Below are 18827 nucleotides of genomic sequence, written 5' to 3'. Positions count from 1 at the left end.
AAAGAAAAGAAACTGCTCTAATCCTTGATTGAGTTCAATAGATTGGGGTGCAGCTTTTTCTCAACATTTGGCCTTTCCCTTTTTATAAACAGCTTGAAAAACCTGATTTGAACCAAGTCGTGTACGCAATAGCAAGAAAAGAAATAAAACAGGCCAGAGCAGAAGCCTGGGAGTTCATAGGAACTCAGTGGTTAAAAGAATAAAGGAAATCAATAAGAAGCCAACTCCAAGATCTATTAAATTTAAAAATGGCAGAATTATACAGAAAAAATTGTCATTTTTTGTTACAAGACAAGAACAATATTTGAGGGGGGTACTGAATATTTCTGAAAGAATACACATACACAGAACACTGGCTGCAAATGTTGCCTCTGGGGAAAGGAATTAGAAGCCAGGGATAACCCTTATTTTTCACGGTCTACTTTTTAAATGAATTTTGTACCACATGCTTCTATTACCTACTAAAAAAGTAAGAAAAAAAAAGTGCCTATTGTGCCTGCCAAGAACAACAGCTCTTAATTTTGGCAAGGTTATTTTTGGCAAGATGTCCTGAGCAAAAGTGTGTGGGGGGAGGGAATTTGTTTTCATGCCCTGGGTAGTGGAAGCCCTGCTGCTCGCTCTCCTGGCACTCTCACAGCCTCCATCAAGTGGATTCCACTGGGGACTTCCCACATGGACGTGGAATCCCCTGTCTTATAAGCATAATCACAAACCTTACCAAACTGAAAACAACTGGCAGTGTAGGCAGAAGGGAAAGCCTGTCTGGTTGCTGCCAGTGGCTAGACTGCAGGAGCAGTTATTATTCCTTCTGCATGCTGAGCACATGGACAGAGGGGCTGGCTGGGGCAGAAACAGGAGTCTCTAGCTGTCTCCCCACTGTGTGCTGTTTGTGGCAGCTGCATCAGTGTCTTTTATGCTTATTAAGGCAATGCTCTGGAAGAAGACCTGTCAAAGGCAGATTACGCTGTCACCATAATCCCCTAGGTAAACAAGGTCCCCATTGCTCTCTGGGACAGTCTGGCGAATTGTTACCTGTCAGGGTTAGAAGCCATCTGTGGAACAGCATGCAGGAACCTGGGTTCCAGTGCTAGGCAGGCAGCCACTGTGTCATCTTAAGTTTCATAATCTCCCTAGACATTGATTTCTCCTCTTGAAAAATCATAATGCAGCCATCTCTTTTAGCCCTAACGTGTCATGATTTAGATTTTAAAAGTTGCAACTTTTCAGTCACTTTTAGTAAAACAGAAAAAACATGATGCTTCCTCCTTCAAGCTCTGTGATCTGAAAGCTCCCGTGATTTGATTATTTTGACTGACCTTGCAAAAATCTCCAAAAGTGCCTGCAAATTGAAGAAGTTTCCCAACTTTATCGAGGTAGCCTGATGAAGTAGGGATGGTAAGTTGACCAAGTAAACAACCTCTAGGACCGAGATGCTGACAGGCAGCAAGGAACGCATGTGACTTCCTCTCTGCCTAAGTCTGGAGTTTCAGTAGATCAACTTCCTTCAGGTCGATCTACTGGAAGCCCAGACTTAGGCATCCTGTTCCTTCTCCTAAAGGTCACCCAGGGGTAAAAATTTACATATTCTCAGAAGTCCCTTACCAGCATCAGTAATGTCGAGCTTAGGCAATGTTGTAAAGGAGGAAACGATGGTCTTTCCTCTTGCTCCCCACCCTTCCACCATCTCCTCCTTCACCCTCCACACATGATTACCTCCTGCTACCATTCCACTGCCCAGAGACACCCCCACAGTGCCCAAGTTAAAGCCTTGCACAGCCTACTCTAAACACCTTGTAAAGCTTTATTACCACACATGTGTTTTCTGTGTCTTACAATCTAGCCAACTATTTGCTCTAATTGCCTTGCCCTTGGGTAGAGAACTTGGTAGGATAAGACAAATAGCATAAGCTTTGGAGTCAAATTCAGTTCAAACTGCAATTTATCTGGTTTTGTGAATTTGGAAAAATTATAGCATTTTAGAGCTTTAGCTTTCCTACATGTGAAAAAAGGTGTAAGATTACCATAGAATGTTCCAGAAGCTGACTAAGAAGTTTAAATAGGATAACTTAAAGTATCCAGCCGTTTGCCTAACAGGGTAAGTGTTCAAAAAATGCTCACTGCCTTTGTTCTCTCTACCATGATTGTCCCTCCATCCGTCTTTGCCATCAGAACCTTAACACTGTCAAGGTTGAGATCAAATCTTTGATTTTTGTTTTCTATACTCCCATAGTAAGTATTTAAAAGTCACTCTGTTCAGACAGATGGAAACAGCCAGGATATCCTTCAGTAGGTGAATTAATAAACAAGCTGTGGCATATTTATGCAGTGGAACATGACTCAGCACTGCAAAGAAAGGAGATACCAAGCCTGGAAGAATATTAAAAACATATCATTACACAAAAGAAACAAACCTGAAAAGGCTACATACTGTATGATTCTAACTATAGTCTATGACATTCTGGGAACAGCAAAACTTTGAAGACTAAAATGACCAATAGTTGCCAGGGGTTGGGAAATGGAGGAGGGATGAATAGTTAGAGCACAAGGAGTTTTAGGATAGTGAAACTGCTGTCTATGGTACTATACTAGTGAATGCGTGGTGTTATACATTTGTGAAATTCCACAGAATGTACAACACCAAGGGTGGGGAAAAAAAAAACTCTCAACAATACTGCCACTGGACAAAAGATTTACTCCCTGCTTAGACTACTTAGCTTTGTGACTATGAGAAAATCACATTTCCCATGCTCACTTTGTTTCTTTATTTGTAAAATGAAGGTAGTAAAAATCTGTGTCTCAGAGGGTTGTTATAAAGTTTGAATAAGATCATGTGTGTGAACAATGAGCCCCTGGCATGGAACATTGTAAGGAATTGATAAATGTCCCCTATTTTTGGATGCACATGAGAGACACATCCATGCCATATTCTTAATTCATTCTATGGAATACTGTATAAACTTTATGCAGGAAAACACAATGAAGGGATGGATAAAGGAGAAAAATCAAAGACTAACAAAATCATCATATCAGCCTTCTGACCCGCTATTGTCCAGAGGTCGGGCCCGCAACTTGTTGGTCTCCGGCCCCGGCTTATCAAGGTTCCAGAAGCAGACCGCTATGCTACCTTGCTCAGGAGTAATTGCTTTTAGGTGCCTGAGGGCTATCTACTTTAGCAGAGAGAGAGAGAGAGAGTCTTCGAGGATGAAGTAGTCTTAGAAGAATAGACCTTTAGCAGTCTATAGCAGAGCTTGGTAATCACAGCAGAGAGATGCCGTGCTGGCATTCTGCAGGCAGGAGAAGCAACAGAATCAGAGTGAAAAGTCCATGATAGAATGTACATGTTCCTGACTTCTCCTGCAGCCTAATATAGAGCTGATCTTGTGCCTCTCAACACCACAGGTGTAGAGACTGCCAATTCACCAATGCTCTCAGCTCACAAGCTCTCTCATGCTTGTTAGGAGAGCTAAATCCCTCCCCATGCCCTTTTCACCAAGCTGTTCCATTACTGAGCTATACAGGTATTACCTATAACTCTCACTCCTCCTCACCATAGGCTACAATCTGGGCTTCATGAGAAAGGTTTCCAGAAATCAGAAGATATTTAGTCTATCCACATGCACAAACTCTGTGTTTTGTATATCAAAAAGTAAAATCCCCAGATCTTCTCCAGATATTAAAATAGAAAATATCAAAGGGTCAGGAGAGTTTCCATGTAAGCATAGGCTACAGAATAAACTTCCTTCAGTCTGGAAGGTTTAAAGAGCCTACCCCATCCTTCAAGGTGAAATGCAAACTATGGTGTCTATGCCAGAATTAAAATATATCTGTGAAATTTGAATGACATGGTCTTTAGAAGCATGAAAAAGTATAAAAGAAGTCACATTCTAGTTGAACATCATGTTTTACAGATGAAGAAATTAAGGTCCACAGAAGTAAAGAGACTAAAAAATTCCAGCATAATTTTCATTATACGAGAAAGGTCATTTTTTTCTCCCGTGTAAATTTGAAGTGAGGAGAAACTGCCATGAAGACATCATTTATATTCCACTCCTTTGGCCGGCATGGTGGTTAGGCAAGTACCTGTAGTCCCAGCTACTCAGGAGGCTGAGGCAAAAAGGATTGCTTGAACCCAAGAGTTTGAGGTTGCTGTGAGCAACAATGATGCCACTCAACCGAGGATGACAGAGTGAGACTCTGTCTGGGAAAAAAAAAAAAAAATTCCACTCCTTGTATCCACTTCAGTACTAACCTCGGAAAAGAGAAGTTGCCACACAGTAGATCAGTAATGACCTCATCGTAAGAACTCACAGGGAGATCCCAGGGTCCAGGATGCCCTTCTGCCCTCCTTGGTTTCAAGGCTGCCATAAGTGAATCCGGGGGCAGAGGGAAGGGTAAAAAAACCAACAGGAAAAACCGAGCATCCCTAGGTCGGCACATGTGGGCTAACCGAATGAATAATGCACAAGTATTATTTTTGGGAACAGCCAATGATGCAACAAGAAGGTCTACAAATCCAGTAATTCTTAAACTCTAATGTGCATCAGAATCGCCAGAGAAATTTGTTATTACAAAAAGAAAGAAGCAGATGCCCAGTCATTTTATTTCCAAAATTCTGATTGAAAACCTGAGTGGATTCCAGGAATCTTCATTTTTACAAGCATCCAAGTTTCAGATTTGAAAAACACTGCATTAAACTGTGAACTTGTAAAGATCTAAATCCAGAGAGTGTATCTCCCTCCATGCCCTGTGCAGAAAGCATGCCCATCTCAAAGCTGCTGCTCAAAAAATGCTTACTGTAAGTATTTCTCAGTAGTTGAATGAGTAATGTGACCATCATATTATTTGGTGGTTTGATTAGGAATAGCACTGGCAATTGCTTCATACCCACTGTGCAGCAGGCATGACACTCAACTCTCAGAATAGACAGGGATAGAATGCACAGTCTTTACTTATGACAAACTTGGATGTCAGTCAGGAAAATAGTTTCTCTATCTAAAACTTTGAGTAGGGTGGCACCTGTGGCTCAGTGGGGGCAGCCCCCTATACCAAGGGTGGTGATTTCAAAACCGGCCCCGGCCAGCTAAAACAGCAGTGACAACTGCAACAAAAATAGCCTGGCCTTGTGACAGGCACCTGTAGTCCTGGCTACTCAGGAGGCTGAGGCATAGAATCGCCTAAGCCCAAGAGTTGGAGGTTACTGTGAGCTGTGACGCCACAGCACTCTACCGAGGGTGACAAAGTGAGATTCTGTCTCCAAAAAAAAAAAAAAATTTGAGTAAACACCAACAATCAATATGTGAACAGAAAAATCATCATAGGCTGTGAAAGCCCAAGGAGGAAAGACATAGACTTGGGACTTAAACGAAAGAGAAGACTCGAGTAAGCAGAAGACATTCTATAATCACCTAGAGGAAAGCTCTAGAAATAGGGCTATTCTTTGTGTATTCCAAAAGAAGAGTAAAACTTACTGAGAACTTACAAAATACCATACTATTTCAAACTCATTACTTCATTTGCTGCTTAAAATAGTCCTTTGAATTAGAAATAGTAATCACCTATGTCGTACAGATAAGAAAATGAGAATCAGTGATGTTTAGAACCTGGTTAGGAACAAACTTGTATTAACTTGAGTTTAGTTGAATTTCAAGCTCATGATAATATCTTCTTCATCCTATACTATCTTAAGAGTAAGGGACGCCAAGGAAAGCATTTATCCGAGAGTCCAAGATGAACTTGAATTTTTTTCTTCATCAGTATTGAATAATATTAAATACTAATTTTGTATAGTTGTCAAAAAAACTCAGCTATATGTCAAAATACCCAGAAATTCTGCTCTAGAAAGAGCTCCTCAACCAACTCTACAGGGTTTTCTGTGTAGTTCAGGTTGGCAGAATTATTAGCTGGGCTCTGATTAGGTGCAACTGTCCTGGCAAAGAACTGCAGATCCAGGCGCAGGGACCAGTGCAAAGTTGGCTCTACAAGCTGTGCTACAAAGAAGTGTCAGAACTGGGTCCTTTTCTGGCCCCTCTCAGTACTTTGAACACCGAGTTATCCAAAGATATCATCTGATATCTATCTGGTGTTTATCCAGCAGCCTGTACTGTGTTTCCAAGAAGGTGACACTTCTTTTGAAAGCTCATATTTGGAGAGTGTGAACCTCTAATTCTGACTCAGGAGGATGTGGCATGGAGGTGTTGACCTTATATTCATTTAGCATTTGTCCTGGAGAGTGGTATCTGTGGCAGTAGTAAAAGATACTAAGTATGACACCAGGAAGTGGGCTATGCATTTACTAGTAGGCCTTAACATCTTCACTTGATCCCAGGCCACAATGTCAATTTCTGGTGGAGGGGTAGAGGTGGGATGTGAACCAGTGGAGGAGTGTGGGGTAACAGATCTATGATGAGGACTCTAGTTCACCACACCAACTACACTGGACCTGGACCTCTTATTGCCCCCACCTTGGGTCTCATGTCAATCAAGATCTGAGAAATCACGAAGACATGACCTCATAAGCTCTCAGGATGCATTTCAAGGGAAGGTGGAATTTTTCACACTTACCCCCTACAGCAGGGTCCTCAAACTTTTTAAACAGGGAGCCAGTTCACTGTCCCTCAGACCACTGGAGGGCCAGACTGCGGGTCCCGGGACGAGTCGGCTGCTAAACAGGACAGGCAGTGGCAGCAAAAACACCCGGTGGGCCAGATAAATGTCCTCGGTGGGCCACATGGGGCCTGCAGGCCATAGTTTGAGGATACCTACACTACAGTATCCTGAGAGCAGACCCTCATCCTAGTAGATGTAATAAGTACTCACGGGAAATAGCCCCCTTACAAAGGGATGGACCTCCACTTCTGATCAGAGGCATTCATTCACAACCCCATCCAGAGAGAAGAGGAGGAAAAATGGGCAAACACAGATTCTCTGGCCAAGGATCCTTCCATATTCAGAAAAACTTATTCTAAAAGTTACATTCAGAGACAAAAAAAGTGTGGCTTGAAAGCTTTGTTGAATAAAGAGTTAATTGGTATTGGTATTTAATGAACACAAAGAGAAGCCATTGTACTTGTTATCCACAACTTTCACTTTCTCCTTGTCCACCCCTGACCACTTCTGAAGCATTTTGCCTGCAATCTCTCTCTTACCCTCCACCTTTCTTTCTGCCTGTGTGATATCCTAATATCCTCCCCTCTCTAACCACCTCTACTCTTCTTTTCAAATATCCTTAGTAATGGCTGTACAGGCCTTCCCTCAGAAAGGCCTCCCTCCTCTCTATCTCAGAGACCATCAACTACGGTTTTTTTGTTCCCAATACTTAGCAATTAAAAGATTAATAAAAGGAATCTAAGATATTTAGGTAAACAACCAAATCAACCAAAAGCATCCATGTGACATGAACATACCTTCAAAATTATGTGACTAACCTAATACACCAACTCTTTGTATTATGGAGGGGAAGATTTTCTTATACTGGGTTTCTCTTTTTTACATTAACTAGAGAAGTCCTTAAAGTACACTGACAGAGGGATCTACCAAAGCATTTCTGAGAACTCCCTCCCTCATGTCAGTGATTGGGTAAGTTTTCCCTATAAGACCCCCATATCAGCTCAGTCTCAGCAACTCTTAGGGCAAGTTTACAATGTGCCCACTGCATTGCCATCCCTCCTATCACATCTCAAATATAATGGCACTCAGCAAATAAATGTTTGCAGAAATAAGGTGGAACTTGGCCCCTTAAGCCATGCCTGGACCTTCACCAGTGGCTGGCTGCACAATCACATAATGTCTAACAACTCCAGTCAACATCACACATTACTCAAGTTTCTGTAAAATTGTCCCATTCATTCTTGAACACAAAAGAAAGTAGCAGAATTGCTATAGTCAATATCTTTCTATTTGAAATCACTCATTCCCCAGATCATTTGACATATAAAAAAGGAAGGAATAGTGTCTTGAGAAGTCAACCAAGTAGAGTGAGCAGGGCGTTAGGCTGGAAGTGGGAACACCTGGGTTCTGTTCTTGGGCTAGAAGTCCTTTCCCTTCCTCTGCGTCTAATACCATCTCGAACTTCAACCGCCATCGTGATGATTGAAATAAAGTGGCTAAGGATACTTCTGTTTCAGAGAATAGGCAAATCACAATATTCAAAAGAGAAATCTGAAAGAACTGAGTGATATAAAGACCTCTGTACAGAAGGCAACACAGTAGACTCCTTTGCTATAACAAAATCACCAAAACTCCCGCTCCCCAGTGGTTCCCTCTGAGGGTTAATGAGCAATCAAGATTATCCCTGGTGTTGTGTGTGCAAAGAAGCTCTGAGCCTCATCTGTGGGATGCTCGACAATGTCAGTATGTGGTCTGATACAAAGTGTTCCTCACAGAACAGTAGTGGGATGAGGATGATGGTGGTGAAGATGAAGACAGTATCATTTTAAACGAAAGCCTTCCGGTTAATTAAAGCAAGAGAAACCAGCACCTAATGCAAAAGAAAAGTATGTTTGTTTTATACTCCTGATTGAGAAATGAGGCATTGAAACTGGCGAAGTTGAAAATTCTTAACAGAAAAATGTACTCCATGTGGTTTTCCAGTGCTTCTCATAAGCCATTGCTTATTTAACTACCTCCTTGCCCTATTGGGTTGCCAACTCTGGGAGGGTCAAGAGGACAGCATCTGTTTTGATTGCCATTGTGTTCTCAGTGCTGGATAGATAACTGATATTCTGTAGATATTGTTGAATGTATAAATGAATAGATAATTTGCAGTGGGGCGAATAGTGTCTCCCCAAAAATTCATGTCTACTTGGAACCTCAGAATGTGACCTTGTTTGGAAACAGGGTCTTTGCACATGTAATTAGTTAAGTAGGTAGGCTCAAAGACAACATGACTGATGTCCTTAGAGGAAAAGAAGAAGGTATACAGTGATACAGGGACAAAGGCTACGTGAAGATGGAGGCAGAGCTCTACGGGATGCGCTACAAGCCACAGAACACTGAGCACCACTGGAAGCTAGCAAAACACAAAAGAAGGATTCTTTTTTCTAGACCCTGCAGAAGGAGCATGGCGCAGCTGCCACCTTGATTTCAAATTTCTATTTTTCAGTGCTATGAGAGAATAAAGCCACATAGATTGTAGTAATTCCTTAGGCTAGTAGGAAACTACTACCTGGTTGAACAGGTATTTGCATGTAATGTGCAAATCACACTATCACAGTAAAGTAATTCTTTGGACTCTGGGCCGTAGCTCAGTGGCCAGGGTGCCAGCCACATACACTGAGGCTGATGGGTTCGAACCCGGCCTGGGCCTGCTAAAAACAACAATGACAACTACAACAAAAAAACAGACAGGCATTGTGACAGGCGCCTGTAGTCCTAGCTACTCGGGAGGCTGAGGCAAGAGAATTGCTTGAGCCCAAGCGTTTGATGTTGCTATGAGCTGTGAGGGCAACACAGTAAGACTCTTCTCAAAAAATAAATAAATAAATAAATTCTTTGAGTCAGAGTCTGACAGAAATAGAAAAGCCCTTGGGAGATTACATAGTCTAATCTCTTTCATCGTTAAAAAAAAAAGAGAGAGAAAAATAAGACTCAGCATAAACGTGAAGAACATACTTCAGGTCGTCTTTCTCGTCTACAAACATCACTCATGCAATGCTTTGATTGTTTTATAAAAATAAACTGTAAGGCATTATGTGATTTTTAAAGCTTTGTGGATTGTTACTTATATTCGTATAAGTAGATTTAAATCCTTAAAAAAAAAAAAGTTTTTCTTCCCTCTGTGACAGGATATAAATTCTTCCCCCAATTTTTCTTTAAAAGTAGGTGATGCCAGAAAAGGCAACAAATTTTCAGTACAGCCAGCCAACATTCTTAAGGCTCAGAAGTGATGAAGTCATGGCTGGGAATAAAGGAAGGAACCAGCACTAGACAGGACACTGGGTCTTAATTCCTAACCCTGACCTTTCTGTCAAATCTCTATGCCTCAGATGTTCTCAACATAAAACTATACACAACCTTCCTTTAAGCAAAGAAGTGAAGACAGAAGTAGGGAAAAGCTCTGCGAAAATGAGGGCCTGTTCCTACCACAGTAGTTTGACCGCTCAACCTCCCTGCTCCCCATCCATCCCAAAAAGAGCTTCGAGTTCGGTCTTCCTTCTACCATAGACAGAGGCAGATCAATACCCGTAGGGGCCCAGGAGGCTAAAAGCAGTGAGCACCCAACACATAAGTAGTTCAACATATGTTTTATATGACTAAACTGTAAAAAACATATTTTACAACTTATTTTACAACCCAGCAAGTTTCTTTTATTTTTTTCTGATGACTGTTGTGATGCTTCCTTATAATTTTTGGGTCATATGGTCATTTGAATCCCTATCTTTTTTTGACACTGTTTCACAGACTTTCTAGGCTCCTGCTGACTCCCTGCAGGGGAGCCCACCCCCAGGATATATCACTTTACACTCCCTGGAGCCCTCACTTCCTCATCTATGCAATAGTTTGAAATGGAAGCTTTCTAGTCAAAGCTCTTACTAAATTCCTATCAGAAGAATTAAAGTTTGGGTCTATTTGTCCATCTTATTTGTCCATCTTTCTGTTAGTCAGCATGTGTTATTAAATAGCATTGGCATGTTATCAAAACTAGATAAATTTATGCAAATTAATAACCCGCCTATGATGCATTTTAGAATGAAAGGTCTACTGAAAAGAAAAATAATTTCAGTTATGGCAGTCATATCTGTAATGTTTCTTGAACTGTGAACCAGACCACATGCATCTTGTAAATCTTTCTTTCTTATTTAACAGCCAAGTCATTGGAGAATTGGATGAAATATATCCAAGGGAGGGGAAATAAAACTAGACTGAGGAGCCACGTGTTGTGTTTAATTTTAGCTCTCTAAACCACTTTCAGAAAAGCACTGAACTTGTTAATACTTCACGCCCTCATAAATTCTCCCCCTTTTTTCTTTGCTCTTTAATGTACTTATGACCTCTTAATTAGAAATCTATGTTCGAAAATAATAGAACTATTCCAAGGTGGATTTTCTTAACCCTAAAAATGACAGTGAAGAGTGAGCATACACACTGTAATAGTGAACATCTCAGTGGCATTATGCTTATAGAAGCATGTACATGAATCATCATCATCATCATCTCAGCATTGGCAAAACTCTGCACCATTTGTTCCTCACAAAAACCAAATTCCAATTATGGAAATGATTAAACAAAACGGAATTTACTCAGGGTCACTGAGCTAAAAGTCTGGACTAACTCAGTCTTCTGGCTCCTCGCCCAGCCCACTCTCTTTATACCTTTCAACGACCCCACCAAACCTGAGACAGATGTTTTGTATTTTGGCGTCAGCAAGTGTTGTAATTCCCACATATGAAAAGATGTGGCGATCCAAAGTATGCGTGACGGCAAACGTAGTATACAAGGCATAGGATGGTGGAAAATTGGGTTTCCATCCAACTCTACCACATCTTTCTTCTGTGACTCTGGGGAAATAAATCTTTCTACTTCATGAGGTGTATTTTTTGTTGTTGTTGTTGTTGTTGTTTCCAGCTGTTAAATAGTAACAGCAACACTGAACACTGCTCCTTTAACCCAAATGACTGCAAAAGATTGTTAGTTTTCCATGAATGGAGAATCCCTCACGTGGGGAGGAAGCTGCAGTTACTGCGAGTGAAGGACAGGAAAGTAATTCTTACTAAAAGAAACATGACTGGCAGGGCAGGGTGGCCAGCGCCTGGGCAAGGCTGAGTCACAGAACAGGAATAAGGTTATGTACCTAAGCCTGTTCTGAGACCTTTCTGTCCACGTCCCAACTACCGTTGGTGTGTATTTGTGTCTGTATGTGCTTATGTGTGTGATGTTTCCCAGCACAACCCCCATCCAAATTGTTCTGTCCTGGTTTGAGTACTTGGGTCAGAACATGTATCTGAATTTTTCCTTTAGAAAACAGCATCACTCTCTAAACAGTGACTAATATTAGGCCCCTGACATTTTTCATTCTCTCATATGTGGATGAGCCCTTGACTGCCTGAGAACTTTTCTCACCTTGACTCTTCGGGAGAAGGGGCTGACAGTGGTTAGTTTTACTGTGGCGCCCCCTACTGCCGATGAAGACTATACTCACTTTGTATACTTGCCAATACAGAGACCACATAAAAGCAGCAAAATTTGGAGAAGCAACAATATTGAAAATTTTCATTTTCTTTGGAATGAAGTGCATTCCCTTGGAGTAACTCACAAGAGCCATGTGATCTGCCCCTGTGTACGCTTGCAACCTCCTCCCTGTCACTTTTTCCTATGAACACTGAACTTCTGCTATTCTGAACTTGTAGTTCCTACCTAGAAAGCCTTCTACCCACTCCCCGCCTTCTCATCTGTCTGTAGAATTTCTACTCCCTCTAACAGCAAGTGAAGCAGCACCTCTTCCCCCAGGTTCTCCTGACTCCCAGAAGGCTGAGGCAGCCCTCCTCCATCTCTCCTCCTCCCATTGTCCCCTGAACATGTCTGGGTGTCCTTCTCTTTTGCCTCCTCCCTACATCTTGACTATGAGTTCAGGGAGTTCAAAAACCTTCTTCCATGGATGTTTGTGTCTCCAGTGCCTCACACGGTGCCTGGGACAAGTAAGCACTCATTGGAATGAATTCCAGGAAGGATGCCTTGACAAGTTCAGAAACCTTGTCTAGGAGTCAGGAGTTTCTGGTTAATTAACTAAGTGATCACAAGCAATTCACCTACCCTTTCTGGGTTTCTGTTTCATCATTAAACAGACTGTGTCTAATACCTGCTTAAAAATCCAGCCATTCTATCTATTTTTACTAATACCTCCTTTAAGGGCCTGAAAATACCTTATGATCAATCAGCTCACTACTTCAGATGCTTCCTTTTAATTCTCCAAGATTTGCTTACAAAAAGCAAATTTCAAATGCATTTGAATTATCTTATTTGCATGCCTGTCATAATGAAAAGAATTTCTAAAAACTTGTTAGATTGCACAGAGATATTTAAATTTACCTAATCTGAAACAAGATTTTTCAAGCAAACTCCTCTTTCTCTTACTAAATGATACAATGAAAAAAGTCCAAGGGATAGCCTGAAACTTCACCAAGAAACCGTGACTTCTAATTCTGGCTCTCACTGATGCAGAGCTGGTTGAATCACTGTCTAGACTTTTCACAGGGAGATTTGCTGGGAAAATGTCACTAACACCTGTCACTCATTTAAGGGCGATGATAAAGGTGATAAAAGTCTCCAAAGAGCCCGGTTTCAATAAAGCCTCTCAAGGTCAACTGTTTTCTGCCATTCTCCCTCGCTGAAGTTTTACATAAGACTGAAAACCTGACGCTTTAAGTAGTGAGCCTGATGCAGCATCCAAACAGCCTGTATTGGTTTGGGTGCCAGAAACACTCAATTTTACAACTGTGTCATGAATATTCTGCTAAAACAGTGAATTTCAGCCTGTGTGCTGTGGCACAGGGGTGCACCATGAAAGTTTTTAAAGATTATCAATTAAATAATTTTGGAAATAAGTTCAAAGCACAGTTAGTATACTTTTTCTTTTTTTTACTTTTTTTTTTTTTTGACCAACATAATTTAAGTGTGCCCTGGAAGTTATAGGTGCAAGTGTGCCGTGACATAAAAACAGTTGAAAAACACTGCTCTAGAGCCTGCATTTTTTTCCTTTTCTAAACACTTTATTTTCCTAAATAACCCAGAATGGGTTATCTGTATATGCACAGAGTACATAAGTATAGGAAAGCATATGTGTGTAAATTTGGTTTCCCCAAGTCCCTTCTTAAGAACAGGAAATCCATGCACTTAAATACAAAGATCTGTTAGTCACATGTTCTTTTTCAAGTCTTCATACACATTCTTTGAATATGTAAACTACACACTCGAGGGATATTGAATGGGAAGAGATCGTACTGATCATCTGATGCAATTCCTCATGTTACAGATGAGAAAATCGAGACCCAAAGGGGAAAGTGAATTATATGAGGAGTGGGGAAGATCTGTCTTTTCCTCCCAGCATGTCTAAAATAAAAGCATATGCTTTTTAAGATTTAACCCAAGGGTGAGAAAACAGAGTTTACTAAATAAACGTGATTGAAGGTAAAGCTGACTGCCAAAGGAGTTTAATAGCCATGTCTGTATTTAGAGCCACCCACACAGGTAATTATTTTATAAAGCTAAAAATGAAATCTAAGAAATAAAGGTATGATTATCTTCCTAATACCTACTCTTGCAATAGGAGAGATTGCACATTTACCGGGTAAACAATGGACGTTTCGGTTCTATTTCACCTCCAATATCCATCACTGTGATGTGATGTCTCACAATGTAAAAAGGTTTGGTTTCTATCAACCCCATCCATCAAACTCCAGTAAAGGTTTGATTTATATCAACATATCAACACTCACCCCATCCTTCGCTAAAAATTCCAAACATGGCCACTTTTTCAACAGCTACTCTACAACTTTCCCTCAATCTTCAATCTCTCTCTCTTTCTCACACACACACACACACACACACACATGCATGTGTGCTGCCACCACTCTTATCAATGCTATTTGATCAGGTCCCATGGAAAACACACACTGCCCATCTATGCTGTCCTTCCCACAATGAAATACAAATAATAAATATAAGATTAACTAAAAACCCTTTGTGCCGCCCCAGATCCTACAATAATGTAAGAAATTACACTAGCTCAAACAATCTAGCTAGAAATAAGGGGAAATTTTAAAATTAATGTCAAGTGAAGAATTTAAAATGTCTGAGAAAAAAAAAGTTTCTATTTCCAGAGGATATGGAAGCAAGTTTCTTGAGCAAACAGCTCGAACCACCTCCTGAGTCTTTGCTTCTTCCATTTCTGCACTAGAACTACAGAAAGCTCATTCCCTCCCAGAGATCGGCTCACGGTGAGTCCCTGTGTCCTACAAACCAGCTCGCAGCTTTCCTTCTCATGGCTTTGCTGCTGCCCCAGAGTTGCTAGATGACTTTCCAGAAAGGACCCCGCTTCTTGTCAGCATCCCCTGGGTATTGACGATCCAAGGTGGCGCCAGCCATCAGCCACCACACGTTTCAGTTTCACCTTTTGCTGTCTCCTGCTCAGAGTCCTTGTGCAACTGGTTAGCCTTGGCTGCAGCTGTGTGTTCTGTCTTTTTATCGTTCCGTAGTGTAAGGAAATATGTAACACTGTGGTTGTTTGAAAAAGCACTCCCCAGGCTCCGGCACCTGACGAATGCATTTAACAGTTCTATTTTTGGTTACTCTCTTTGTTTTCTTCTCGGAAGAGCCTAATTCCTAATTCTATGTCTTGGGCATCCTGCCATAGGCACCTTACTCCGCCCCCACCCCCTCTTCCCAAATCACTTACTTTAATTTCGCCCAAAGTGTTCTGCAGAGAGACGTGGATGTGTGTGGTGTGGGACGGGGATGACAAGCGTGTTGCGCTAACCCATCTGCAGATCTAAGCGTGACACCAGATACGCTTCTGGAATTTGGGGACACGAGCACTCTCTGCGGTTCAATGATCACAACCACACACACTCCCACCAGCCTCCCTGCACCAAAAACCCCCATTTCCTGTAGGCAGAAACAAGCCCAGGCACTTGCCAGGTCTGCTCATCTTATCCTGGTGTAACTTGAGATACCGAGTCTCTGAAATGGCCATAGGACATAAAAGTTCCTACTGTCTGATCATTTTCAGGGAGCGATTTTTCTGACCCAAAGCGACCATCCAGGGAAACAAGAATTATCAGACTATGCCCCGACAAAGGAACACAGGGAGAGCACAGACTTATTTTCATTTCAGTGGCATCTCCTGCAGTGAAAGATATTCTTAGAGACCTGACTATGTTTGTAATATCTGAACAAGTGAATAAGAAAAAAAAAACAAAAAGGAGGAGCATGGAGAATAAAATGAATGAAAAATGGAAAGAATGTTTTAAGTGGAGAAAATAATACTAGAAAGATGACCACCTATGACATCAAGTGGAAACAAGATTTGCGGTGTCTTTATGTTTAAGTGCTATCTTTATATTTGGTAGGAATAGACTGAAAAACAGTATCTGATTAAATTGTTGGGGTACATGCATGGACATGTAGGCTTACACATGTGCACACACACATCGCTGCCCTTAAAATGCAAGGTTAACAAAAAAAAAAAAATGCAAGGTTAACTATTTTAAAAGAACTTCATATGGATACCTTCAACATTCTTTAAAAAGCAATTCTCCTTGCCTGTCTGTGGAATTTATGAATAGGATGGGAAAGTGGAACTGGTCTCTTTCTTATTTCCTTTTTATATTAATTCTCTAATCCAGACACATTACTAGCAAAATGCATAGACCAAGTATGCCAGAGACTCCTACTTCAAAGCAACGGCTCATAAAGGAATACCAGGATTCTTGCATGGCAGAGAAAAGAAGATATACATCTAGCTGGGCTGCTTCTGCCCTACCTCCACCATGCCCTACTGCAGCTACTGCTGAAAAGAGGGAAGGAAAGGAGAGCCAGAAGGGTGGTCAACCACACTTTACAATCACTGGGAGGGGGGCAAAAGCTAAACTATGGCATCAGATTTGATCAACAACTGACTGTTAGCAGCGGTTGTGGCTGCCATCCACCTAAGCTGGAGGAAAAAAGCAGCCAGGGGTGCATCTTACCTGGGGAGTAAAGTAGTGCAGGCAGATAAAGACGCAGCACAGGAGCAGCCCCAGCCCCTGGACGCAAGTGACCACCAGCAGGAGCTTGTTCTTAGAGACTCTTGGCTGGGGCGTGTTTCCTACATTCTCGTCCAGGGGTTGGACCCCTTCCATCTTCACAATCTGGATGCAGGGAAGATGAAGATGCAGTACCGGGAAACTGGAGGGAAGATGCCAGCCTTCCCCACAAAGGAGGAGATAAAGGCAAAACAAAGCCTATCAATCAGACAATAGGCAAAGGTCCTAGGACCGGAGATTAAAGGCGATTGAAAGAGCAGAGAGGACTCTCTCTCTCCCTCTCAGTTTTAAGACTGTATGTAACTTTTGCAGGCAGGCGGGGGAACTTCTTTGTGACTAATCTGAATTTCCCCTTTACTTTCTTTCTTTTTTTTTTTTCTCTGGGCTAACAGGGAGTTGTTTTTGTGGCATTCCAGTTCTGATTTGAGTGACTGTGAAATGACAGTCATAAAAGTGTGCTATTTTCTTAATTTCTCATTGCACCAGTAACAAATTGTGGGTCACTTGGTAAAGATAAAAAATCATCATCTGGTGATGCAGAGGCTCACAGATCCCTTCCTCAAGGTGTCTTAAATCATAGGAGAGATTTCAGGAGAATGCTGGCCTAGGGTTCTTATCTGCGCTTTCTTATGCAACTAAATATCAAACCCCTTTACAGGTTCAGAAATAAAGCACACGCAGACCACTTTTGAATTGAAAAAGACAAAAGAGGAAAATGGGGTGACAGATCAGGTAGAAATAAAGGAGTGAGGTCCTCTAGTCATAATCCCCTATATTAAATAAACTAGCATTTTTGAGGATCTAAGGGTAGGGAACTTGTGGCTTTCTGATTTCAAGATTATTCCTTATAATGCACCAAAAGCAGCTAGAAAAGCTGCTTCATTCTCTGCTGCCCCCCCCCCCTTTGATTAAAAGGATTTGTTCTGTAGAACTTGGATTCAGTCAAACTTAATCCTTAAGGCCTTTTTCTCATTGGGGGATAAATTCAGTAAATGCTCTGCGTGCCAGAAAAGAAACAGAACAGTATTCTCGCTTTTTCTCCTTCCTTTCACGTTACATTTTCCCACACATAGTCTTCCATGAATGAAGAAATGAATAGATTCAGAAGCCTTGATGGTTGTTCTTTTCTTTGACATCATGGCTGGGCTCAGGATTTGGAAAGTTAAGAGTACCCTTTCGTAAGGCTACCCCTTTACCACTTAAATAACAAAATGCAATACATGACAAAATTATTTATAACGACAAGCTTAAATTGACAGATACTTACTGAGTACATAATATGAGCCCCCTGCTGGGATGCTGGGGGGTGGGGAGGGAGGATTTAAGAGAAAATTCTGTCTCTTCTGTGGAGTAGTATGTCCCTGTGAGCACTCCATGAAGGGAAGGAGAAGTATTTTGAATATCATCAATACAATATGTTATACGAAACTTCATTTCAGGCCTCTTTGCCTACTTGCCCTGGCGATAGAGTTCCATTCACCATCTATGATGAATGTATTTTGCTTTGTAAGCCTGTATCTTGCTCTTACCCTTCCACAATAAACTTTGTTTCATGCTTTCCACAAACCAAAAAAAAAAAAAAAAAAAAAAAAAAACAAATTTCATTTCATAGAAGATAGATTAAAAAGCATATTCAAAAGAGAAGCAGCTTGTGGGAAATGCAAAATACTTTATATTAAAGGATCAATCCGTTCAACTATAATTCAATGTCCTCATTACAATAATTACGCCCAGCACTTACAGAACACATTGATCTTCAGAAGTTCAAGTTTTTCTCTTAAAGATAAGGTAACTAAGGCACAGTGTCATTTACTCCAAGCCAAAACGAGGAGTCAATTTCCGTTTAAGCTTATCTGTAATAGTTATTCCCATGAGGAACAATAAATAGGGTGTGGAGGAAAAAAAATGGAAGCAAAATAAACGGATTAGGTCCAATGAGCATTAAAATCAGTCACTACTCATCCGTTTCCAAAAAATGACTGAAAAAGTCAGCCAAAAAAAAGCCATTCATGCTATTGCAAACTAGAGAAAAGCTGGAAAAGAAATAATAAAAACTCTTCATGCTGAAAATTGTAGAGAATATTTTAAAAT

The 18827-nt window shown here is 41.1% G+C and overlaps 1 protein-coding gene across 1 annotated transcript in view; it reads right to left on the bottom strand.

The window, feature by feature from the left end:
- The window catches only part of TNFSF4 (TNF superfamily member 4), a 19475-nt gene extending 2643 nt beyond the window's left edge, over positions 1–16832 (bottom strand). Inside the window, exon 1 of the mRNA XM_003785820.1 lies at positions 16680–16832. Within this exon, the coding sequence (XP_003785868.1) occupies positions 16680–16832 (153 nt within the window). The remainder of the gene's footprint in view (positions 1–16679) is intronic.
- Positions 16833–18827: the final 1995 nt, after the last annotated feature.

The sequence above is a fragment of the Otolemur garnettii genome, unplaced genomic scaffold, assembly GCF_000181295.1.
Source record: "Otolemur garnettii isolate 467f Iridium unplaced genomic scaffold, OtoGar3 scaffold00016, whole genome shotgun sequence".
NCBI lineage: Eukaryota > Metazoa > Chordata > Mammalia > Primates > Galagidae > Otolemur > Otolemur garnettii.
This window is presented reverse-complemented; position numbering and strand designations above follow the sequence as displayed.